We start from the raw sequence: 24,884 nt of genomic DNA, 5'->3' as shown, positions 1-24,884 counted from the left end.
CATGTCCCCCTCTCCTCACACACCGCTCCCCATGTCCCACTCTCCTCCTCACACACCGCCCCCCATGTCCCCTCTCTCTCGCTGACGGCAGCTCTGTATCTCTCTCCTCCTGGTCACACACCTCTCCATTGCCTTACACCAGCGTCTTCCTCCATTCATTTCCCTCCGTAGATTAGTAGTAGCTGTAGTCCGGTCATGTGATCTGCAGAGCACGTGACCTAGCAGCGCCGTTTCATTGTAGACACTACCCTGCTGCGCTCTCGCGATATCTGGCCGTGTTTGTGTGTGGCTGTGCCGGGCCCTTCGCTCCGGGGTGGCTCGGCCTGTCAGTGGCAGCCGGCAGCCTGTATGTTGTGCGGGTCCCTCCCCCCGGGGAGCAGCGCCCACTGAGGCCTCTCTGCCCCGCGCACACCGGAGCCCGAACCGGGGCTGTCTCCACCATGGCGTCCGATAGTGACACAGAGGAGTTCTTCGATGCTCCCGAGGATGTGAACCTGACCTGCTCCCCGACTGTGTGAGTGACACGTCTGCTATCTACTGTGCTGTGTACTGTGCTGTGTACTGTGTACATGTACCGTAAAGGGCTGTATATACTGTGCTGTGTGGACATGACCTGTACTGTGCTGTATATACTGTGCTGTATACTGTGTACATGACCCGTACTGGCTTTATATACTGGGCTGTATATACTGTGCTGTGTACATGACCTGTACTGGCTGTATACACTGGGCTGTATATGCTGGGCTGTGTACATGACCCGTACAGTATATACTGTGCTGTGTACATGACCCATACTGGGCTGTATATACTGTGCATATGACCTGTACTGGGCTGTATATAATTTTCTGTGTACATGACCCATACAGGACTGTATGTAATGTGCTGTATACTGTATGTACTGTGCTGTGTGCATGACCCATGCTGGGCTGTATATACTGTGCACATGACATATACTGGGCTGTATATACCGTATACATGTCCTGTGTATACCGTATACATGTCCTGTGTATACTGTGCTGTGTACATGACCCGTACTTGGCTGTATATACTGTGCACATGACCTGTACTGGGCTGTATATACTGTGCTGTGAACATGACCCGTACTGGGCTGTGTATATGGCCTGTATATACTGTGTGGTGTACATGACCCGTACTGTATTATACGGTGCTGTGTATATGACCTGTACTGGGCTGTATATACTGTGCTGTGTACATGACCCGTCCTTTGCTATGTACTGCGCTGTGTCCATGACACTTACTGAGCTGTATATACTATGCAGTATATACTGTACTGTGTACATGTCACGTACCGGGCTGTATATACATTGCTGTATACTGTATGTACTGTGCTGTGTACATGACCCATACTGTACTGTATAGTTGTCCTGTGTATACTGTGCTGTATAGATGTGCTGTGTACATGACCCATACAATGCTATATGTACTATATACATATCCTGCATCTACTGTGCTGTGTACATGACCCATACTATGCTGTATATCTACTATATAATTGTCTAAGGGGTACTTCCGTCTGTCTGTCCCAGAAATCCTGCGTTGCTGATTGGTGGCGGCCGCGACCAATCAGCGACGGGCACAGTCCGGCTGAGAATAGTCTCTCCATACTTCCGTCCCCTCAGTGTCCGGCGCCCGCTCCATACTCCCCTCCAGTCAGCGCTCACACAGGGTTAATGGCAGCGTTAACGGACTGCGTTATGCCGCGGGTAACGCACTTCGTTAACGCAGCTATTAACCCTGTGTGACCAACTTTTTACTATTGATGCTGCCTATGCAGCATCAATAGTAAAAAGATCTAATGTTAAAAATAATAAAAAAACAAAAAAACCTGCTATTCTCACCTTCCGTCGTCAGCCGATGCGCGCTCGACTGCCGCCAGCTTCCGTTCCCAGAGATGCATTGCGAAATTACCCAAAAGACTTAGCTGTCTCGCGAGACCGCTAAGTCATCTGGGTAATTTCGCAATGCATCTCTGGGAACGGAAGCTGATGGCAGCAGCGCGCGCATAGGGACAGCTTCGCTGGACAACGGCGGGTGAGTATATAACTGTTTTTTATTTTAATTATTTTTTTTAACAGGGATATGGTGCCCACACTGCTATATACTATGTGGGCTGTGTTATATACTGCGTGGCTGCTATATACTACGTGGCCAGTGTTATATACTGCACGGGCTGTGTTATATACTATGTGGCCTGTGTTATATACTGCACGGGCTGTGCTATATATCACGTGAGCTATGTTATATACTGCGTGGGCTGTGTTATGGACTGCGTGGGCTGTGTTATGGACTGCGTGGGCTGTGTTATGGACTGCGTGGGCTGTGTTATGGACTGCGTGGGCTGTGTTATGGACTGCGTGGGCTGTGTTATGGACTGCGTGGGCTGTGTTATGGACTGCGTGGGCTGTGTTATGGACTGCGTGTCTGCTATATACTACATGGTTCCTATATACTACGTGGCCTGTGCTACATACACACACACACACACACACACACACACACACACACACACACACACACACACACACACACACACACACACACACACACACACACACACACACACACACGAATACCCGATGCGTTAGAATCGGGCCACCATCTAGTCATGTATAGGGTGTGTATACTGCACCCCAGACACATCTCCTGTATATATCATGTGTGGGGTGTGTACACTGTACCCCTGACTCCTTTCCTGTATACATCATGTATAGGGTGTGTATACTGTACCCCTGACACGTCTCCTGTATACATCATGTATAGTGTGTGTATACTGTACCCCTGACTCCTCTCCTGTATACATCATGTATAGGGTGTGTATACTGTACGCCTGACTCCTCTCCTGTATACATCATGTATAGGGTGTGTATACTGTACCCCTGACTCCTCTCCTGTATACATCATGTATAGGGTGTGTATACTGTACCCCTGACACGTCTCCTGTATACATCATGTATAGGGTTTGTATACTGTACCCCTGACTCCTCTCCTGTATACATCATGTATAGGGTGTGTATACTGTACGCCTGACTCCTCTCCTGTATACATCATGTATAGGGTGTGTATACTGTACGCCTGACTCCTCTCCTGTATACATCATGTATAGGGTGTGTATACTGCACGCCTGACACGTCTCCTGTATACATCATGTATAGGGTGTGTATACTGTACCCCTGACTCCTCTCCTGTATACATCATGTATAGGGTGTGTATACTGTACCCCTGACACGTCTCATGTATAGGGTGTGTATACTGTACTCCTGCTAAGTCTGTAGACATCACACTGCAGATCCCCTTTCATGTTGTCTTCTCAGAAACTACCACATGTTGACTGTGTATATTCTGTACCCCATGTCTATATGTTTACTCTATGCCAGGCGTCAGCCAGTCGTGGCAGTCCAGCTTTTGTGACAATATAACTTTGAGCATGCCCGGACATCTGCATGCTGGGAGTTGTAGTTCTACATCATTTGACCTGCCACAGGTTGCTGACCCCCTTGTATTACCCTGGCCTGTGTACGCTGTGGCACCAGGCACACACTACGTCTGTAATCACGCCGCAGTCATGATTTCCATTCTCACAGGAGCCATGATGGGTGAGCTGTGTTCAGTTATGGTGGATTCTGTAGCCTACGGCTCAGTTCCTTCTTTCGGCGGGTCTGTCATTAGCACAGTAGATGTCTGGGGCTGAGCCAGCACCACTGACCCCAGCAGATCCATTGCCGTATGATGTGTCAGTGACGTACACAGGAATAGTAGCATTGTGTGCTGAGTATATATTCTCATATTATTCTGGCTCTTTTGACTGAATCTGTGATGGAGCCTCCGGTACAGATGTGAACACGGCCTTGGGTGGGAAATGTCATGAGCGGCCTGTGGTTATGCTGAATTTTGTCCTTCTCTGGTGTCGTTGCACTGCCGGCTATTAGCTGACTAATGTCTGATGGTGAAGTGTACACTCCCTGACAACATCGTCCTCCTCTTATAGCAATGAGGAGTCACTAAGATGCTTTCACTTTCTTGTTTTTTTTAATTTATCTCCTTACAGCACCGTCTGTGTGGGGGGCTGCAGAACTTCACATAGGGTGGCCCATAACTGGATTGTATATAATGATGTATTACTTTTTAAATGGGTTTCATCTGATAGCATATTGCTAAGATGTGGCATCTATATATGATTGTTCGGGGTCCAACTTTAAGATGACCGTCCTTTCTTTGAGTTTTCCACATTCCTCCGTTGTGCAGCCGCCTCAGTCCACTATCCCTCTGTCTATCCTTTATTTTCACACCTTTTATCGCTGACATCTCTGAATGTGAATGTTGCAGATCTCCCATCACTAATCTGTAAGATGTGATGTCTCTCCAGGAGCGCCGTCTCCCACTCGCGTACCCTCGCTTCCTCTTCATGCTACACATTCTTGCCTGTCACTGTGAACCCTCTCCCTTTAATTAGGCGCTGTCCTAAAGCACCTGTGGCTCTCCGTACCCTTGTGGATGTTATTAGCAGCACTAGTGTATCTGATCGGGGCCCCTCTCTCTGCCTCCCAGGTCCATGTCTTTTTTTTTATTTATGTTTTCCTACTAATGGAATCTGTGCTGTGCATGACAGGTACGCCCTGCTATTGTACCGCAGACGAAAAATCAATACCTCCTAATGTGCCGTGGCATTTGTGCTTGGCTCCAGTTAACATTGCGTTGTGGGTTAGCAGGTTCCTCCTCTCAGGCTCTAGCCATAGTGCCCTGCCTGCCTCTAAACTGGAAATGTGCTGTAAGCATTTGTTCACATCAAACCGAAATAAAACCTCCAGGTACAGGACTTGGGGACTGTTAGATTAATTTTTACTATAGGCCTAAAGACAACAGGCAGGTAGTTGCTAACAGAAGCAGCGCCAGCTTTCAGCGGTCAAGGGGCGCTCCTGCCAGCCATAAAGTTGCTCCACGTCAGCAGAGCAGCTTTTCCTCTTTCGGACTGCTCTTTTGACGGGTAGTGACATCATTCTGATTGACAGCTGGCTCCCCGCAGTTAAGCAGCAGGGAGCCGATTTCCAATTGGCATGTCCTCGGCAGTCACTACCTGTCAACAGAGCAGAGCGGAAGAGAAGCCGCTGCTCTGTCGACGTGATGCCAGTAGAATCTACTACCTGCCTCTTGGCTCTTAAGCTTGTAGGGAAAATAATTATATAGTCCTGGATAACCCCTTTAAGAAGCACATGCCTCTTAATAGATCAGGCTCTTCTGATGATCAGTGTGCACCTCTGTCTGCCATGCCAGAGATCTTACTCCAACTCTGTCGCACGCGTGTCCTGCCCCAGCTCAGCCTATTCTGTCAGAAATAGGAAAAACTGCCACGAAAACTCAAACAAAAGCTGCAACATTTTTTGGATCCGTCTTTTTTTTTTTTTTAATTGTTTTGTATCACATTCTATAGGAAAAGTATCATACGGGATGGTCATCCGATTAACAGATCAGTTTTTTTCTCTGCATATACCTGAATACTACTGGTGTTGCGACACCGCTAGTGAAAACGTTGTGTTTTTTTATTTGTTTGGTTTTTTTTTGCTTTGTTTTCACACGTCCATTTTTTTCTACTGGCTTTAGGCTATGTTCACATGTTGTCTTTTTGCTGCCTTCTTTTTCTGCAATCAAAACCTGCTCTCTTTGCAGGAAAGAAGTTGCTTACAGAAAAACCTGCTTTTTTGTGTTTTGTTTTGTTTTTGTTGCATTATTGTTTATTTTTTTGCTGCGTTTTTGTTCTTGTGCATGCTGACAGTTTAGTGCCTCCCCCCAAAACATTGTGCATCTTTACTTAGGTTTTTGCACCAAAAACACAGCAAAAACTGATACCTGTTATTTTTTTTTTGCTGTTTTTTTTTTACACTTTTCTTTTTACGTGTGAAAAAACTCTGCAAAAATGATGAAAGAAGTGACATGTTGCAGTTTTGCCACATACAACAGTGTATATGCATGAGATTTCTGAAATCTCACAGCTTTTGCTGGTACTGTAAAACGCAGCTTAAAATTTGCATTAAAAAAAAAAAAAAAAAAAAGAGCAACGTGTGAACAAAGCCTTGAAGGGGTTTTCCAGGCTGGAAGGAAAAGTCTAAAGGCCTAGGAATCATGACAAAAGGTGCACAACCACAAGTTTGCAAACAGTATGCATGCTGTCACAGACCTTTCTCACTCAGTTTGTGAAAAAAAACCAGACATGAATTGCACCATAGACCTGTTAGGAGTTATGTACCGTAGGTTTTTTTTTTGTGTGTCCTTTAGGGTATGTGCACACGTTGCGGATTTACCCGCGGTTTTGCAGCGGATTGGCCTGACACAATTGAAGTCTATGGGTGCAGAAACTCTGCAGATCCGCACAAAAGAAGTGACATGCTGCGGAAAATAAAACGCTGCGTTTGTGTGTGGATTTTTTTGCAGCATGTTGTGCACATCAAGTGTGCGCTTCCCATAGACTTACATTGGTTGTGCACTACATTGCAGATTTGATGCAATTCCGCTCGGAAAAAAACGCTGCGGATCCGCAATAAAATCCGCAACGTGTGCGCACAGCCTTAAAGGTAATCTGTCAGTAGGATTTCACCCCCCAAAGTGCACGTTTTTTTCCCCCTGCTGCGCTGTCTGGCCGTTCCCTTATTCAGCAGTATGGCAGTCAGGGGGCTATCATCACATAAGGCAGAGTTGCTGTTTGGAAGCCGGGCGGCTTAGGGCGTCTGTCACTAGCTTTGTGGCCAGCATGGGGCTGAGCTTTGCAGACATGTCCATGCCAAAACTGTAAAGTTCAGTATTGAGTAGTAAAGCTCTTATCAACAATCCTCAGATGCTGATTCTTTGAATGCATTTGTTCTACTTTTTTATGCATTTTGGTGCAGGTTTTAAGCAGTATTTCTTGGAAAAGCTGGCATTCTGCATGTAAAAGTATAAATGTATTATTTTTATAGCCTTTCTTCAGGAACCTCATTGAAGCCTACAGGAAAAAAAACACCCAGAGTCCTTAACGCACAGTGATCATGAGTTTTCATTAAATTACATCCACTGTGAAAGGGAACCTTTCATGTCCCACGTTAATCTGCAGGTTAATAGCGATCTAAAGCCGGGCGGACGCCGCACTAACAGCCCGGCTCTGGGAAGGAAATGGACTTTATTCCTACTAGTATTTGGTCTTGAAATTTGCGCATCTCTTGGCAGGAAAAAAGCAGGAATTGGTGCGTTTTTTTATTCATGTGTTTTGATCCGGTTTTTCCCCCACTCAGTAGTATGGGTGAAATCTGCAACAAAAACGCTGAAAGAATTGTCATGATGCAGATCTACAAGTGAATAATAAGCCTCGGGTGCATGAGACTTCAGGATTCCCATTCACTTTGCTGGCATCAGGAAACCCTTCAGATTGTGGGACAAATCTGTACAGGAAAAAATGCAATAAATCTGCAACATGTGCAAAGGCCCTAAGTGCGGATGAGAGGCTGTGATTCAGAGTGTGAGAATTTATTGTTATTTTGCATCATTTCCTTCTACTGAGAAATATTAAAATGTCCATAAACCCCCTTCAGGAGACATAAGCAGCTATTTTTAATTGTGCTAATATTTGACATGAAACACTGTGTCCTCCAGCATTTTCACAGATTGTTCTTCTCCCCATATGTTGTTTGTTTTTTATCCGTTCTGTCTGATCTGCCAGCTAATATCTATACATCGTTTGTCTGATTTCTGTGTGCAGGCCGCAGTGATGAAGGTACAGTAAAATAATCCTGCACCCTAGCAGATTTAGCCATTTCCTCATAAACTGCCATTGGACTCACAACAGTTAAACTGCTGTTTAGTGGAGAGATTAGTCTTGCATCCTGCTTGTGTAGGTGTAGTTCTGGTCCCAGTCCCTGCCGGCGTGTAGTGCACATATACATATAGCGTCAGCACTGCCAAAAGCAGCACATTACAGCGTGTCCTTGGCTCATTAATAGGTACTTGCTGTATCCGCTCTTGTCTATCATCTTGTCACACAGATTTTCCAAGTTTAAAGGGTAGCAATCGTCAAAAAATAACCTATTGTTTAGATCAAATTTTTAGGTTGACTGTATTTTTTTTTTTTTCAAATTTTGCCATTTTTCCATATCATAAAAAAAAAAAATGAAATCTTGCAATTTTCACACTGTCCACTAGAGCAATTCAGGCTCTAACTTCCTGTAGTTTCAGGAAACAACACATGTACATGAACCCACCCTCTAACTTTTGTGTTGAAGCGGGGGGCAGGGGAGCTGTGACATCACCAGTTGTGATTGGTGGATCCTGTGTTATCCACTGTGTATAGCTGTCAGTGTAATCCTTCCTCTATGGATAAGGAAACTCTTGTAATCCATTCCTGAAAGCACAGGAAGTAGGAGTCTCAAAAAGTCTGTGGCCTGTGTGGAAAGTACAAGATTACTAATTTTTTAAAATAAAGGTTGTAATATTTTTTTTTAAAAAAAAGTACATGTAACACACAAACCTGATTTAATCGAGGTCGTTTTATTATGATGATGATGATTTCTCTTCACAACTGTTCAGCTTAGAAAATTGTCATTAAAGTGAGAAATCTGCTGCCTCTGCAGACCCATGCGGCATGGTTAAGACTACCTTTTAGTCAATAATTTTTGCCCCAAACTTATCGTAGTGCTTCATGCTGTCCTTTAAATTTTGATGTTTTGAGACACTGTAGTCTTAGTGTGCATCAATACTGATGATGAACGAACGTGCTGGGATAAGGTGTTATGTGAGCATGCTCGAGGTCTAATCGAGTGACTTCAGCGTGCTCGAAAAATATGTTCCAAGTCCCCACGGCTGCATGTCTCAAATCTGTTCAGCAGCTGCCACACATGCAGGGATATCCTAACAAACCGGCAATCCGTGCATTTGTTGCTGCTGTCAAACATATTTTTCGAGCACGCCGAAGACAATCGGTTAGCGCATGAGCATGCTCAGATAACACCTTATCCCACGTTCTTTCATCACTATACAGAATCTTTATTAAGTTACTTTGTGTCAGGAATTTGTGGAATTTAGGCCAAATTCACCTTTCCGGTTTTCGCTTATGAGTGCTATCCATGATTTTAACAGATAGCGCTCGTGTCAGGGCCATTCACATGTCCATGATTTTTCGTGGTCCGGGGAAAATTGCGGAGACGTGTCCCAGACTTTGATCCAAGGATCACAGCAAAATCGGCACTGCAAATCGATGGGATTGGTGGTAGTGTGCATTGCACACACAGTCACAATTCCCCTGTATTCTCCATGCAGGTGGGCCGTGATATGCCAGCACATATGCAATTTTTGTTTTTTTTCGGCCACGTGTCGGCTAGACTCAACTGGCAATGGAAGAAAATTGAGAGTAGCGGAGGAGTCTGGTCGGCACGTGAGCCCACTATGCACATTGCAGTCATCCGGTCACATTACCCCCTACATAGGAAACACAGGGGAATCGTGACTGTGGGCTCATGTGATTGTAATGATGTATATTCATTAGATTTTGGTTTTGTCCATCACTTTAATACAGTAGGAAGTGTCCTGTAATTCTGGATAGCAGTGGTTTTTCCTTCCTTTCTTGGCGACCCTTTACACTGTATGACAGCACTTGGCCTCCTGTTATCGCAGAGGATTTCACCCACGTAGATTATTTTTCAGCTCATCAGGTTTCCTGTTTAATTATCTTGTACCTGAGCAGAAGGTGAAGTAAGGACAGGTCTGTCAGCGAGGCTGTGTACATGATGGGTGTCAGCAGATTTATTTTTTTTTTTTAAACCTAATAAAGGCATCTTAATACTACTTTAGGCCTTGTTCCGATATCTTGTTTTATTCCCTTGCACTTGGAAAAGACAAAACTAGATCGATTTATATTAGTGTGATTGGATCAGGTTGTCATTGGTCTTTGGTCAATGTGTCCGTTTTTGTCATCAGTGATTTTCCTGCAGGCAAAAAATTAAAATATATATTGCAAAGTTTCCCTTACATATTTGCAAGGGTAAAAATGCACAGCATGCGGCATGCATAAATGTTCTTTTCACAGGCCCATAGACATCTATGGGTTATTCTGATCTGTGGCTTGGATCAAAAATGGACGCGTCCGAATTTTTATTTTTTGCAGACCCTCGGTTCACAAAGGAACATTGACATGTTACCCGCTCCATAGATTACAATGGATGCATGTTCTATCTGTGAAAAAAAATGAATAGAACACATCTACGTGAATGAGTTTGAGTAAGCGCACTGCCACTCTATTTTGCAGTCCCAGCAGCCGGACCCCCACTGATCAATACGTGTTAATATTGACTATAGTTGGGTAAATCTGAAGCGAAAACTGATCAGGGGCACAACCTCAGTGTCGGCTCTGAACCATGCAGAATTGTGAAGTCAGCTGTGGGCTAATAATGTGAGCGATAGGGACAATACAAAAAAAACATAACTGAAGTTCATAGGATAATAAAACTGATTACGTAATCTAGGCCTCAGTCCACACAACTGCTGCCCTCTAGATCTGGGCCCGGATCCAGGTCTTTTAGGTTAGTCCTAACAGTAAAAGGCGTCCGACCTTCGGAATGGAGCCATTCCGGGGAGTTTATTGCCAGAGGGCGGCATCTTTTTCTACAGGTTTAACCTGTCTTCCCGGTGCAACTATGGTAAATGGTAAAATCACAGCAAAAACAGACAGTTAATACATGTGGGCTTACCTGCCAAAGTGATCAGCAGCGATCCTAGATCTGCTTCTCAGGCTATGAATGGGCGTAATGTGGGCAAACCAAGTACAATACTGAAGCCTAGGAAAAAAAACTTTGACTTTGTGCCACATAGTGCTGGAGTTTGTTTTTTTTTGTCTATTGCTCGCTTTTTCTTTAATGGGTGTCCAATCTTTGAGGCCCTCCTAAATTATTAAAACTGTGCTAGCTCTGTGTCCATTTCTCTATTTTTTTTTTTAATTGCACATTCCATTGTAAGATGGGAACATATTGTTGTATATTTTTTGTTTGTTTTACCTGCAAATCAAATGGGACAGAGAGAATAGCCGGTCAGGGTACAGCCTTGGACTAGTCATCTGAGACACGAAGAGGCCGGTTTATTAAGACTAGCTTTGTACACACCAGTCTTAATGTAGGGGCGTAATGGGGTATTCATTGAGACTTGCCACCCCTTGTAAAAAGGCCAAAAGTTGATAAATGTTTGCTATTTATAAAGATGTTTTATGGCAGAAAACTGGTGCAAATACTCTGAATCGGTCGTAGTCCCCGGGGTCAGCGGAATCGGTCGTAGTCCCCAGGGTCAGCGGAATTGGTCTAGGTCCCCGGCATCAGCAGAATCGTTCATAGTCCCCCAGCGTCAGCGGAATCGGTCATAGTCCTCCCAGCGTCAGAGGAATCGGTCATAGTCCTCCCAGCGTCAGCGGAATCAGTCATAGTACCTGGCGTCAGCAGAATCGGCCATAGTCCCCCCGGCGTCAGCGGGAATCGGTCATAGTCCCCAGGCGTCAGCGGAATCGGTCATAGTCCTCCTGGCGTCAGCGGAATCGGTCATAGTCCCCCCGGCGTCAGCGGAATCGGTCATAGTACCTGGCTTTAGCAGAATCGGTCATAGTACCCAGCTTTCGCATTTCAGAGTAAAACCTACCCACCCGCAGTTGCTCAGCCAGAGTCTGATTCATGATACCCTTGGCTCTGGCAGCATGAATCTGGTTTCCTTTAAAAGTCTATATTTCTTTAGGGTAAACATGGTGGCACCTGGTAAAAGAATCAGCATGTGCCAGCGTTTCCTGCAAGATCTGGGCATAACAGATGCTCCTATTTGTTTCTGGGAAACTATCAGATCACAGTTTATCAGCATCTACTCTTCTAAATGATATCCGAGGGAAGAACACGATAAAACTCACATGCCGATACAGTGGTGAAAGACTATCTGCATATTATCGCTAAACGTGCTGTGTAATTGATGTCACCTTGAGAAATTACATCCCGCAGACCCCGGTGTATGGAGGCAGACTGCGCTGTTCATTAGACAGAACAGAAAGCTGCAGATTGTCACCATGTCTTCCAACCCTCTTCCTGGCATTGTCATTTTCCTTATACCTATTTTTGCAGCAGAGTGGTTGACGTCCTATGATGTGTTTGCCTTAACACTCTGCTAACAGGAGGCTTGTCTGTAGTCTATTTTTACAAAACGTTCCTATTTAAAGTAAGTAAAATAAAAACACAAACACAAATTATCACCTATTCCCCATACTGTGGAGACACGGGGGAGGTCAGTGGGTGCTCTAGTCCACTAGCCGAGATCAGGGCTCAACCCACTGATCACCCGCTCTCCTTTTACCGTTGGCATAATACTACTGAGACAACACAGGGTGAGGGTAAAACAGTGTGGCAATACTTTTTTATTGAACTGCAAAACAAACAACATATAGAACAGTCCCAGCAAATACCCAAGATGGTGAAAATTACAGTGTCTCGCCCTTCTACTGACTCGTCGGCATAAGAGCAGCTGTGACTTCAGAGCTTCCAGGGCCGACTACCCTCAACTGTGGCATGCACAGAGAGGAGGTACAAGGCTAGGTGACCGGATGGTCACAAACTGGATTCTCAGAACATCTCTGGAACTAGGTGACCGGTGGGTCCCATTCCTGGCTTTCCCAAACTTATCCATGGGGCTCAGGTAACTGGTGGGTCCAAATCCTGACTACCCAAAACATATCCATGGGTTCAAGTGATGGTCAATGGAACAGATCTTTAGTCTTTCAGTCGGGGCCATGGTCCCCTAAGCTGGCATCCTGTAGAATGTTAAATCTGTGTCACTCGTGATGGAGCCATGATCTGGCAGCTATCCTGTAGTGTGTTCCTGGCTGTGGTTTTGTGCAGAATCTCTGGATCTTTGGATGTCTTTGATACTGTATATATCTTGTTACAGAGGCATATCCCCTTTTTATAGTTCACAACTGTTCTTCAAGCCATTATTCACAGGTCAAGGGTAAGGGGTGATGAGATTAACTTGCATTGTTTGATTATTTAGTTTATCCTTCAATGTTTGCAAGTCAACAAACTGCATGTCCTGGTATAATGTGTAATCAACATATCAACAAACCTCATTGTTCAGTGACCCTGCATCCCTGTTTTGCAAAGATAACAGTACAATAAATAATAGGAGCTGATATGAGGTAAATAACCATTCATCAATTTAACCTACAGGAAGAGTCAACATTTCAGACTCTTGACCAACCGAATAAAGAAAAACATAAATTCAAAAGTCAACATATTGATAATTCTATTCCTGCTGGTTTGCTGAAAATAGACATCTGGATAATTAAGATTAAATGCTGTTGTTGTACCCCTCAAATAGGTGATACATTGAGGGTCTCGCTGCTAGTGCTTTATAAATGCAAAAAGATATAATGGTATAGTGGTTTAACAAGCTAACATATTGACTAATACCTAAAATCAATTTTTTATTATTACCAATTAAAATTTCATAGTCAAAAAAAGAAACCTACAAAACCTGCAAGCTACAAAAATACAAAAAATAGGCAAACGCACATGCCCCTAGTAGACCCTTCCAAATTCCTAGTATACCCTTCCTACCAGCAGAGGTTGGCACCCTATCTTGTACGCAAAACGGCTTTCCCTGGATCCACGCTAATAAACCCTAATTAAAGATAAATCCAACCAGTAAACAACGCAACAATCTGCCAAGGAAGGTGCCGTGTGCAGGAATAGAAAGGAAGGGAGGTAGGGAAAAATACAGACGGTGAAGACTTATCAATGCCAAGCACTGTTCATCCCTCTGAAATCAGGAGCCAAATACGAATGACATAAACGAAAAATTACTGACTAACAACAAATTTGAAAAACCCAGATATAGATGTTTACAAGGGCAAGGGTAAAAAATGGAAAGGCCTAAACTGCTGACCCTCCACTTACCCTAAATAGTTTGTCCCTGCCTGACTGCGGAGGTTGGCACCCTAGAACCAAAACGCAAATGGCGCCCACGCTCTCGTCGGCTCACCCTCGGTGGCCCTTCACACTTACCCTCTCAACTCTCACCAACTAGATAGAAGTCAATAACCCAAGAGAGAGTGAGGGAACCACGTGTGAGGGAATCACTGAGCCAAGGGTGCAAAGGACAAACAAATCAGCCCAAGTATTAAGACACTGAAAAGTGTGCTTAGGGGTAATGGCATGGAGTCAACCGAGTGCCAGGACACAAGAATGAACAGCAAACAATAATCACTTATAACAAATATATATTCCAGTACTGGGCTGTTTGCTTTCAAACAAATAAATACAAAACCAAATAATGGCACTATTGCAACTTCCCTTATTGCACACTCCCATAGGTAACAAAGCAACACTTGAAGCAAAAACAATCTTATCTGGGGTCCAGATGATATGCCTCTGCCTCAACACGTTTCCCTGCCATGATGCCAGTTCATCAGGAGGCCAATGGATCAACCGATGCCAGTCGATACGAAGCACACGGCAGTCAGGACATGCTAGTTGCCCAGAATGATCCAAGAACAGGTTTTAGTTGAATGAAATGGTACCAAACTAAAAACATTGGACCCGATTCATTAAGATTGGATTTAGATGCACAACATTTATTGAGACATGAGCTCCCTGAATGAACTTGTTGCATCTTTCAACTACCATGCACCACCGCCAGCCAGGGATTGGGAAATATTTCATCCATGGCATAAATTATGAATATGTCGAGCTTGTGTTTACACACCCTGTTTTGTTTGAGCTTCACCCGCTTTTCTAAAAGGCAGATTTTTTTTTTTTAAATGTTATATTTTTTGGGTTCAACTTTTGAGTTGCACATAAATTTTGCAAGTTTTATCTTGTTCATTCTGTCATCAGAGGCTCCGTTTAGAAAAGTAAAAGCTGATTCTATGGGAAGAATAGTGCTGCTGGCATTGAGTTAAGAATCAGGCAATCCGACAGAAAACCGTAAGATGAGTGTAAGCAGAATATAATAGAGCATATATAATGGTAAAGCTGGAAAATAGTTTTTTTTTCTTTTTTTTTTTTAATCTAAGTATCAAATCCATCTTGCTTTTTCTATATTTTTGCAAAAATAAAAATCAGGCAGTATAATATCAATGGGATTGCCAATGGATGCACCTGAATTCCGTTTTTCAGTGCTTCTTACCTAACATCAGCAGAGCCTCTGATGTTATGTGCTCCATGCCAAATGGGTAGAAGCTTGGAATTTTTGTATTTGTTTATTTATTTTTTTTTTTACATGAAAAACAGTAAAAATGTATAAAAAATGGGTGAAAATTGAGTCTAGCACACTGGTGACAAAAACGAACCTGAATGCATCTTAAGGCTTTATTCAAATGTTGCAGGTTTTTTTTCTGGGGGCAAAACCTGCTCACTTGGCAGTAAAGAAACTGCTTACAAAAAACATTTTTGCCATGTTATTTTGCTGTGTTTTTCATTATCCCAAAAATTCAGCTTTGCTTCCACCATAGAAGCATGAACAATGCAAGGTGTTAGGCCACCAACGCAATGTGACATCTTCAAACTTTTTTTAAAAAAAGAAGCAAATCGATCAAATTATTTAGTGGACAAAGATTTTTTTACTTCTGAAAAAATAGTGACTATTCTGAACAAAAACGTTAATCAAAACTATACAATTACAAGTTTCTTATCAGCGGGGGGAGGTGAATTGACCTGGAATAGTTTACCAAAGACATTGGCAGTGCATTTTGTAGGATGGACATTGTTTACTTTTACACATTCATCAGGGCCATTGAGTTCCCCTCTATTGTTCAATTTCACACATTGGTCAGGCACTGTTTACTTTAACACACAACACTAATTTAATTACCCCAAACTATAGTAATCCCACTGCCATTCTCAGGTGAGGAGACCAGGACAGAGAAAATCACAAAAATATATTGGTTTTCACTTATTGCTGTATCAGCTTTTTTCACTAATAAACTTATAGCTTCTTCCGATACTGTAAAATGCATCTTTTAATTTTCATAAAAAAATGCAGCAAAAGCGCAACATGTGACCATTGCCTAACACAGAATGTTTGAGGATCCATTTAAAACTGCTGGCTTTAGTTTTTCATTCATGTTTTAGACCTGATTGACCGATTCAATTCACCAAAATTATATATATATATATATATATATATATATATATATATATATATATATATATATATATATATATATATATATATATATATATATATATATATGTGTTCAAAAGTCCTGCATAGGCGTGAAGAAAACCATATGTTTCATACGTCTGCATCTCTACAGTGAAACTGGTGGAACATATGTTTTTGTAATCCCTCATTGTATGCCATACTCATTTTTGAATGTCCCAAGTGTATAAATTGTTATGGTATGCGCATTTTTGATAATTTTTTTTACAGCATAACCATACCTACACCAGTACAGTGTGTAGAATGGTGAACAGGTTTCTAAGTTCATTAACTTCCAATGCACATTCACACAGACTTAAATTTTACTTTTTAAGATTTATTATTTTTTATTTAATTCAGAGTCCTGAAAAGGGCTTTTTTAGTGCATCTTTAGCTTCTAATACTTTATTGGCCAGCTTCTGCTCTTGAGCACCAGCTTGCATCTCTGTGGCATTGAGTGAACAAGCTTCTGCAGATGTTCACGAGTGATGATGTGGTTCCAGGCCTGTATCAGAGCCTCAATCAACTCACTCTTGGTCCTTGGCTGTTTTCTAGATATCTCTAATGATACCTTGTGCCACAAATTTTTTATTGGATTGAGGTCCGGGGACTGAGCTGGCCAGTCAATAGTAGCCACCTTGTTCTTTTTTTTCCATTCCGTTACTGTCTTAGCTCTGTGACAAGGAGCATTATTATCCTAGAAGATATAATCCCCTGAAAACAGGTGTTGAGCAGAAGGCAGCATTTTTTTTTATTAAGGATGTCTATGCATTTTTTTGCATTAACCCCTTCCCGACATTTGACGTACTATCCCGTCGAGGTGGGGTGGGCCCGTATGACCGCCGACGGGATAGTACGTCATCATCGATCAGCGGCGCTCACGGGGGGAGCGCGGCCGATCGCGGCCGGGTGTCAGCTGCATATTGCAGCTGACATCCGGCACTATGTGCCAGGAGCGGTCACGGACCGCCCCCGGCACATTAACCCCCGGCACACCGCGATCAAACATGATCGCAGTGTATCGGCGGTATAGGGAAGCATCGCGCAGGGAGGGGGCTCCCTGCGGGCTTCCCTGAGACCCCCGGAGCAACGCGATGTGATCGCGTTGCTCTGAGGGTCTCCTACCTCCCTCCTCGCCGCAGGTCCCGGATCCAATATGGCCGCGGCATCCGGGTCCTGCAGGGAGGGAGGTGGCTTACCGAGTGTCTGCTCAGAGCAGACACTTCGTAAGCCTGCAGCCCTGCACAGCAGATCGTCGATCTGGCAGAGTGCTGTGCACACTGCCAGATCAATGATCTGTGATGTCCCCCCCTGGGACAAAGTAAAAAAGTAAAAAAAAAAATTTTCCACATGTGTAAAAAAAAAAAAAAAAATTCCTAAATAAATAATGATAAAAAAAAATATATTATTCCCATAAATACATTTCTTTATCTAAATAAAAAAAACAAAACAATAAAAGTACACATATTTAGTATCGCCGCGTCCGTAACGACCCAACCTATAAAACTGCCCCACTAGTTAACCCCTTCAGTAAACACCGTAAGAAAAAAAAAAAAAAAACGAGGCAAAAAACAACGCTTTATTACCATACCGCCGAACAAAAAGTGGAATAACACGCGATCAAAAAGACTGATATAAATAACCATGGCACCGCTGAAAACGTCATCTTGTCCCGCAAAAAACAAGCCGCCATACAGCATCATCAGCAAAAAAATAAAAAAGTTATAGTCCTGAGAATAAAGCGATACCAAAATAATTATTTTTTCTATATTTTAGTTTTTATCGTATAAAAGCGCCAAAACATAAAAAAATGATATAAATGAGATATCGCTGTAATCGTACTGACCCGACGAATAAAACTGCTTTATCAATTTTACCAAACGCGGAACGGTATAAACGCCTCTCCCAAAAGAAATTCATGAATAGCAGGTTTTTGGTCATTCTGCCTCACAAAAATCGGAATAAAAAGCGATCAAAAATGGTCACGTGTCCGAAAATGTTACCAATAAAAACGTCAACTCGTCCCGCAAAAAACAAGACCTCACATGACTCTGTGGAGCAAAATGTGGAAAAATTATAGGTCTCAAAATGTGGAGACGCAAAAACTTTTTTGCTATAAAAAGCGTCGCTGGTTTCACACTTGCGTTTTTGTCTGCAGCGTTTTTTGCACAAAAAAACGCATGCGTTTTTTCCCTATATTTAACATTGAAAACGCATGCGGTTTTTTTGTACGCGTTTGGTCGCGTTTTCAAACGCATGCGGTTTTTTTCTGCATGCGTTCATTTTCAGAAATACAACCTGCAGTATTTTCTTGCGTTTTTAAGCACATGCGTTTGTTTGCGTTAAAAACGCATGCATTTTTATCGAAAAAAAAACAGAAAACACACTGAAAAGCCACCCACCACCATCAAGGTGATAAAGGGATCCAAACCCTAACCCTAACTCTACCCCTAACCTCACCCCTAACCGTTTAATGAACATTTTCTGACAGTCATAGTGCCACGTATTTCAGTGCCACGTATTTCAGTGCCACGTATTTCAGTGCCACGTATTTCAGTGCCACGTATTTCAGTGCCACGTATTTCAGTGCCACGTATCACGTATTTCAGTGCCACGTGTTTCAGTGCCACGTATTTCAGTGCCACGTATCACGTATTTCAGTGCCACGTATTTCAGTGCCACGTATTTCAGTGCCACGTGTTTCAGTGCCACGTATTTAAGTGCCACGTATCACATATTTCAGTGCCACGTATTTAAGTGCCACGTATTTCAGTGCCACGTATTTCAGTGCCACGTATTTCAGTGCCACGTATTTCAGTGCCACGTATTTCAGTGCCACGTATCACATATTTCAGTGCCACGTATTTCAGTGCCACGTATCACGTATTTCAGTGCCACGTGTTTCAGTGCCACGTATTTAAGTGCCACGTATCACGTATTTCAGTGCCACGTATTTCAGTGCCACTTATTTCAGTGCCACGTATTTCAGTGCCACGTATTTCAGTCACGTTTAGGGTTAGGGGTAGGGTTAGGGTTAGGGTTAGGGTTGGAGGTAAAGTTAGGGTTAGGGTTTGGATTACATTTACGTTTGGATTAGGGTTGGGATTAGAATTATGGGTGTGTCAGGGCTAGGGGTGTGGTTAGGGTTACCGTTGGGATTAGGGTTAGGGGTGTGTTTGGGTTAGGGTTTCAGGTAGAATTGGGAAGTTTCCACTGTCCAGGCACATCAGGGGCTCTCCAAGCGCGACATGGCGTCCAATCTCAATTCCAGCCAATTCTGCGTTGAAAAAGTAAAACAGTGCTCCTTCCCTTCCGAGCTCTCCCGTGCGCCCAAAAAGGGGTTTACCCCAACATATGTGTTATCAGCGTACTCGGGACAAATTGAACAACAACTTCTGGGGTCCAAGTTCTCTTGTTATCCTTAGGAAAATAAAAATTTGGGGGGCTAAAAATCATTTTTGTGGGAAAAAAAAGATGTTTTATTTTCACGGCTCTGCGTTATAAACTGTAGTGAAACACTTGGGGGTTCAAAGTTCTCACAACACATCTAGATAAGTTCCTTGGGAGGTCTAGTTTCCAATATGGGGTCACTTGTGGGGGGTTTGTACTGTTTGGGTACATCAGGGGCTCTGCAAATGCAACGTGACGCCTGCAGACCAATCCATTTAAGGCTGCATTCCAAATGGCGCTCCTTCCCTTCCGAGCTCTGTCATGCACCCAAACAGTGGTTCCCCCCCACATATGGGGTATCAGCGTACTCAGGACAAATTGGACAACAACTTTTGGGGTCTAATTTATCCTGTTACCCTTGTGAAAATACAAAACTGGGGGCTAAAAAATCATTTTTGTGAAAAAAAAAAGAATTTTTATTTTCACGGCTTTGCGCTATAAACTTTAGTGAAACACTTGGGGGTTCAAAGTTCTCAAAACACATCTAGATAAGTTCCTTTGGAGGTCTAGTTTCCAATATGGGGTCACTTGTGGGGGGTTTGTACTGTTTGGGTACATCAGGGGCTCTGCAAATGCAACGTGACGGCTGCTGACCAATCCATTTAAGTCTGCATTCCAAATGGCGCTCCTTCCCTTCCGAGCTCTGTCATGCGCCCAAACAGTGGTTCCCCCCCACATATGGGGTATCAGCGTACTCAGGACAAATTGGAAAACAAATTTTGGGGTCCAATTTATTCTGTTACCCTTGTAAAAATACAAAGCTGGGTGCTAAAAAATCATTTTTGAGAAAAAAAATAAAAATTATTTTCACGGCTCTGCGTTATAATCTGTAGTGAAACACTTGGGGGTTCAAAGCTCTCAAAACACATCTAGATAAGTTCCTTAGGGGGTCTACTTTCCAAAATGGTGTCACTTTTAGGGAGTTTCAATGTTTAGGCACATCAGGGGCTCTCCAAACGCAACATGGCGTCCCATCTCAATTCCAGTCAATTTTGCATTGAAAAGTCAAATGGCGCTCCTTCCCTTCCAAGCTCTGCCATGCGCCCAAACAATGGTTTACACCCACATATGGGGTATCAGCGTACTCAGGACAAATTGGCCAACATTTTTTGGGGTCTAATTTCTTCTCTTACCCTTGGGAAAATAAAAAATTGGGGGCGAAAAGATCATTTTTGTGAAAAAATATGATTTTTTATTTTTACGGCTCTGCATTATAAACTTCTGTGAAGCACTTGGTGGGTCAAAGTGCTCACCACACATCTAGATAAGTTCCTTTGGGGGTCTACTTTCCAAAATGGTGTCACTTGTAGGGAGTTTCAATGTTTAGGCACATCAGGGGCTCTCCAAACGCAACATGGCGTCCCATCTCAATTCCAGTCAATTTTGCATTGAAAAGTCAAATGGCGCTCCTTCCCTTCCAAGCTCTGCCATGCGCCCAAACAATGGTTTACACCCACATATGGGGTATCAGCGTACTCAGGACAAATTGGCCAACATTTTTTGGGGTCCAATTTCTTCTCTTACCCTTGGGAAAATAAAAAATTGGGGGCGAAAAGATCATTTTTGTGAAAAAATATGATTTTTTATTTTTACGGCTCTGCATTATAAACTTCTGTGAAGCACTTGGTGGGTCAAAGTGCTCACCACACATCTAGATAAGTTCCTTAGGGGGTCTACTTTCCAAAATGGTGTCACTTGTAGGGAGTTTCAATGTTTAGGCACATCAGGGGCTCTCCAAACGCAACATGGCGTCCCATCTCAATTCCAGTCAATTTTGCATTGAAAAGTCAAATGGCGCTCCTTCCCTTCCAAGCTCTGCCATGCGCCCAAACAATGGTTTACACCCACATATGGGGTATCAGCGTACTCAGGACAAATTGGCCAACATTTTTTGGGGTCCAATTTCTTCTCTTACCCTTGGGAAAATAAAAAATTGGGGGCGAAAAGATCATTTTTGTGAAAAAATATGATTTTTTATTTTTACGGCTCTGCATTATAAACTTCTGTGAAGCACTTGGTGGGTCAAAGTGCTCACCACACATCTAGATAAGTTCCTTAGGGGGTCTACTTTCCAAAATGGTGTCACTTGTAGGGAGTTTCAATGTTTAGGCACATCAGGGGCTCTCCAAACGCAACATGGCGTCCCATCTCAATTCCAGTCAATTTTGCATTGAAAAGTCAAATGGCGCTCCTTCCCTTCCAAGCTCTGCCATGCGCCCAAACAATGGTTTACACCCACATATGGGGTATCAGCGTACTCAGGACAAATTGGCCAACATTTTTTGGGGTCCAATTTCTTCTCTTACCCTTGGGAAAATAAAAAATTGGGGGCGAAAAGATCATTTTTGTGAAAAAATATGATTTTTTATTTTTACGGCTCTGCATTATAAACTTCTGTGAAGCACTTGGTGGGTCAAAGTGCTCACCACACATCAAGATAAGTTCCTTAGGGGGTCTACTTTCCAAAATGGTGTCACTTGTAGGGGGTTTCAGTGTTTAGGCACATCAGGGGCTCTCCAAACGCAACATGGCGTCCCATCTCAATTCCAGTCAATTTTGCATTGAAAAGTCAAATGGCGCTCCTTCCCTTCCAAGCTCTGCCATGCGCCCAAACAATGGTTTACACCCACATATGGGGTATCATCGTACTCAGGACAAATTGCACAACATTTTTTGGGGTCCAATTTCTTCTCTTACCCTTGGGAAAATAAAAAATTGGGGGCGAAAAGATCATTTTTGTGAAAAAATATGATTTTTTATTTTTACGGCTCTGCATTATAAACTTCTGTGAAGCACTTGGTGGGTCAAAGTGCTCACCACACATCAAGATAAGTTCCTTAGGGGGTCTACTTTCCAAAATGGTGTCACTTGTAGGGGGTTTCAGTGTTTAGGCACATCAGGGGCTCTCCAAACGCAACATGGCGTCCCATCTCAATTCCAGTCAATTTTGCATTGAAAAGTCAAATGGCGCTCCTTTCCTTCCGAGCTCTGCCATACGCCCAAACAGTGGTTTACCCCCACATATGGGGTATCAGCGTACTCAGGACAAATTGTACAACAACTTTGGGGGTCCATTTTCTCTTGTTACCCTTGGTAAAATAAAACAAATTGGAGCTGAAATAAATTTTGTGTGAAAAAAAGTTAAATGTTCATTTTTATTTAAACATTCCAAAAATTCCTGTGAAACACCTGAAGGGTTAATAAACTTCTTGAATGTGGTTTTGAGCACCTTGAGGGGTGCAGTTTTTAGAATGGTGTCACACTTGGGTATTTTCTATCATATAGACCCCTCAAAATGACTTCAAATGAGATGTGGTCCCTAAAAAAAAATGGTGTTGTAAAAATGAGAAATTGCTGGTCAACTTTTAACCCTTATAACTCCGTCACAAAAAAAAATTTTGGTTCCAAAATTGTACTGATGTAAAGTAGACATGTGGGAAATGTTACTTATTAAGTATTTTGCGTGACATATGTCTGTGATTTAAGGGCATAAAAATTCAAAGTTGGAAAATTGCAAAATTTTCAAAATTTTCGCCAAATTTCCATTTTTTTCACAAATAAACGCAAGTTATATCGAATAAATTTTACCACTAACATGAAGTACAATATGTCACGAGAAAACAATGTCAGAATCGCCAAGATCCGTCAAAGCGTTCCAGAGTTATAGCCTCATAAAGGGACAGTGGTCAGAATTGTAAAAATTGGCCCGGTCATTAACGTGCAAACCACCCTTGGGGGTGAAGGGGTTAACCATACCCTCCACAATATGAAGCCTTCCAACACCATTGGCTGCCATACAGCCCCAGACCATTGATTTCATCGGATGTTTCACAGAGAAGCTCAAACACTCTGGCTTGTACTCTTCATGTGGGAACCTTCTCACATAAGACTTGCCATCATTTCCTAAAATGCAAAAAGTGCTTTCATCACTAAATAGCACTTTTTCCCACTCCTCCCTCCATTTTAAATATTTCAATGCCCACGATCCTCCACTGACAAAAATCTGAAGGCTCCCATCATAAAACTCTACAGTATGATTCACTAGATAGACCAACAGATAAAACAAACAAACAAAGCAGCAGATATGATGCAATGTAATGCAATGTGATTGGCTGCCATATCCAGGTTATGATTGGTCACAAGAACCTCATCTGTGATTGGCTAATTTTGGATCTGAAGCTGTACAATATTTAGTTGTGCTTTCAATTCCCATATTTTTGCAATAATTTCAGGCAAAACTGCTTCAAAAGCTAAAAATATTACAGGGAGAGAATGCAAAATTGTATTCTGAACAAAACCATATATAATATGTCATATTAGCATCGAAGATATTCGACAGAAAACATTTAAAACTTGAAAATTCAATTTATCCTATGCCTATTCAGGACTTTTGAACACCACTGTATGTGTATGTGTATATATATATATATTTATTATATATTTTTATTATTTTTTTAAATAAAAAATTTATCGTCTAAGGCCGGTTTCACACGTCAGTGGCTCCGGTACGTGAGGTGACAGTTTCCTCACGTACCGGAGACACTGACACACGTAGACCCATAAAAATCAATGCATCTGTTCAGATGTCATTGATTTTTTGCGGACCGTGTCTCCGTGTGCCAAACACGGAGACATGTCAGTGTTCGTGGGAGCACACGTATTACACGGACCCAATAGAGTCAATGGGTCCGTGTAAAACACGGACCTCACACGGACATTCTCTGTCTGGGGTCCGTGTGCGTGCAGGAGACAGCGCTACAGTAAGCGCTGTCCCCCCCACATGGTGCTGAAGCCGCGATTCATATGTTCCCTGCAGCAGCGTTTGCTGCAGAGAAAATATGAATAATAGTGTTGAAAATAAAGATCTATGTGTCCGCCCCCCCCGCTGGTCAGAAAATACTTACCCGGGTCCCCCGTCGGCTGTCGCTCCTTCCTGGTCTGGCCGCGGCTTACTGTATGCGGTCACGTGGGGCCGATCATTTACAATCATGAATAGTCGGCTCCGCCCCTATGGGAGGTGGAGCCACATATTCATGACTGTAAATGATCGGGCCCACGTGACCGCATACACTAGAAGCCGCGGCCAGACCAGGAAGGAGCGACAGCCGACGGGGGACCCGGGTAAGTATTTTCTGACCAGCGGGGGGCGCACAGGGGGTGGGAGGGCGGTGGACACATAGATCTTTATTTTAAACACTATTATTCATATTTTCTCTGCAGCAAACGCTGCTGCAGGGAACATA

At 43.0% G+C, this 24,884-nt stretch overlaps 1 protein-coding gene across 2 annotated transcripts in view; it reads left to right on the top strand.

The window, feature by feature from the left end:
- Positions 1-212: 212 nt before the first annotated feature.
- Positions 213-24,884, top strand: part of WDR44 (WD repeat domain 44) — a 140,775-nt gene continuing 116,103 nt past the window's right edge. Inside the window, exon 1 of one of the 2 annotated variants that reach the window (XM_077285364.1) lies at positions 213-514. In XM_077285364.1, coding sequence (XP_077141479.1) covers positions 441-514 — 74 coding nt within the window. In that variant the 5' untranslated portion in view covers positions 213-440. The remainder of the gene's footprint in view (positions 515-24,884) is intronic. The other variant, XM_077285363.1, reaches the window with a different exon arrangement.

The sequence above is a fragment of the Ranitomeya variabilis genome, chromosome 2, assembly GCF_051348905.1.
Source record: "Ranitomeya variabilis isolate aRanVar5 chromosome 2, aRanVar5.hap1, whole genome shotgun sequence".
Lineage (NCBI taxonomy): Eukaryota > Metazoa > Chordata > Amphibia > Anura > Dendrobatidae > Ranitomeya > Ranitomeya variabilis.
This window is presented reverse-complemented; position numbering and strand designations above follow the sequence as displayed.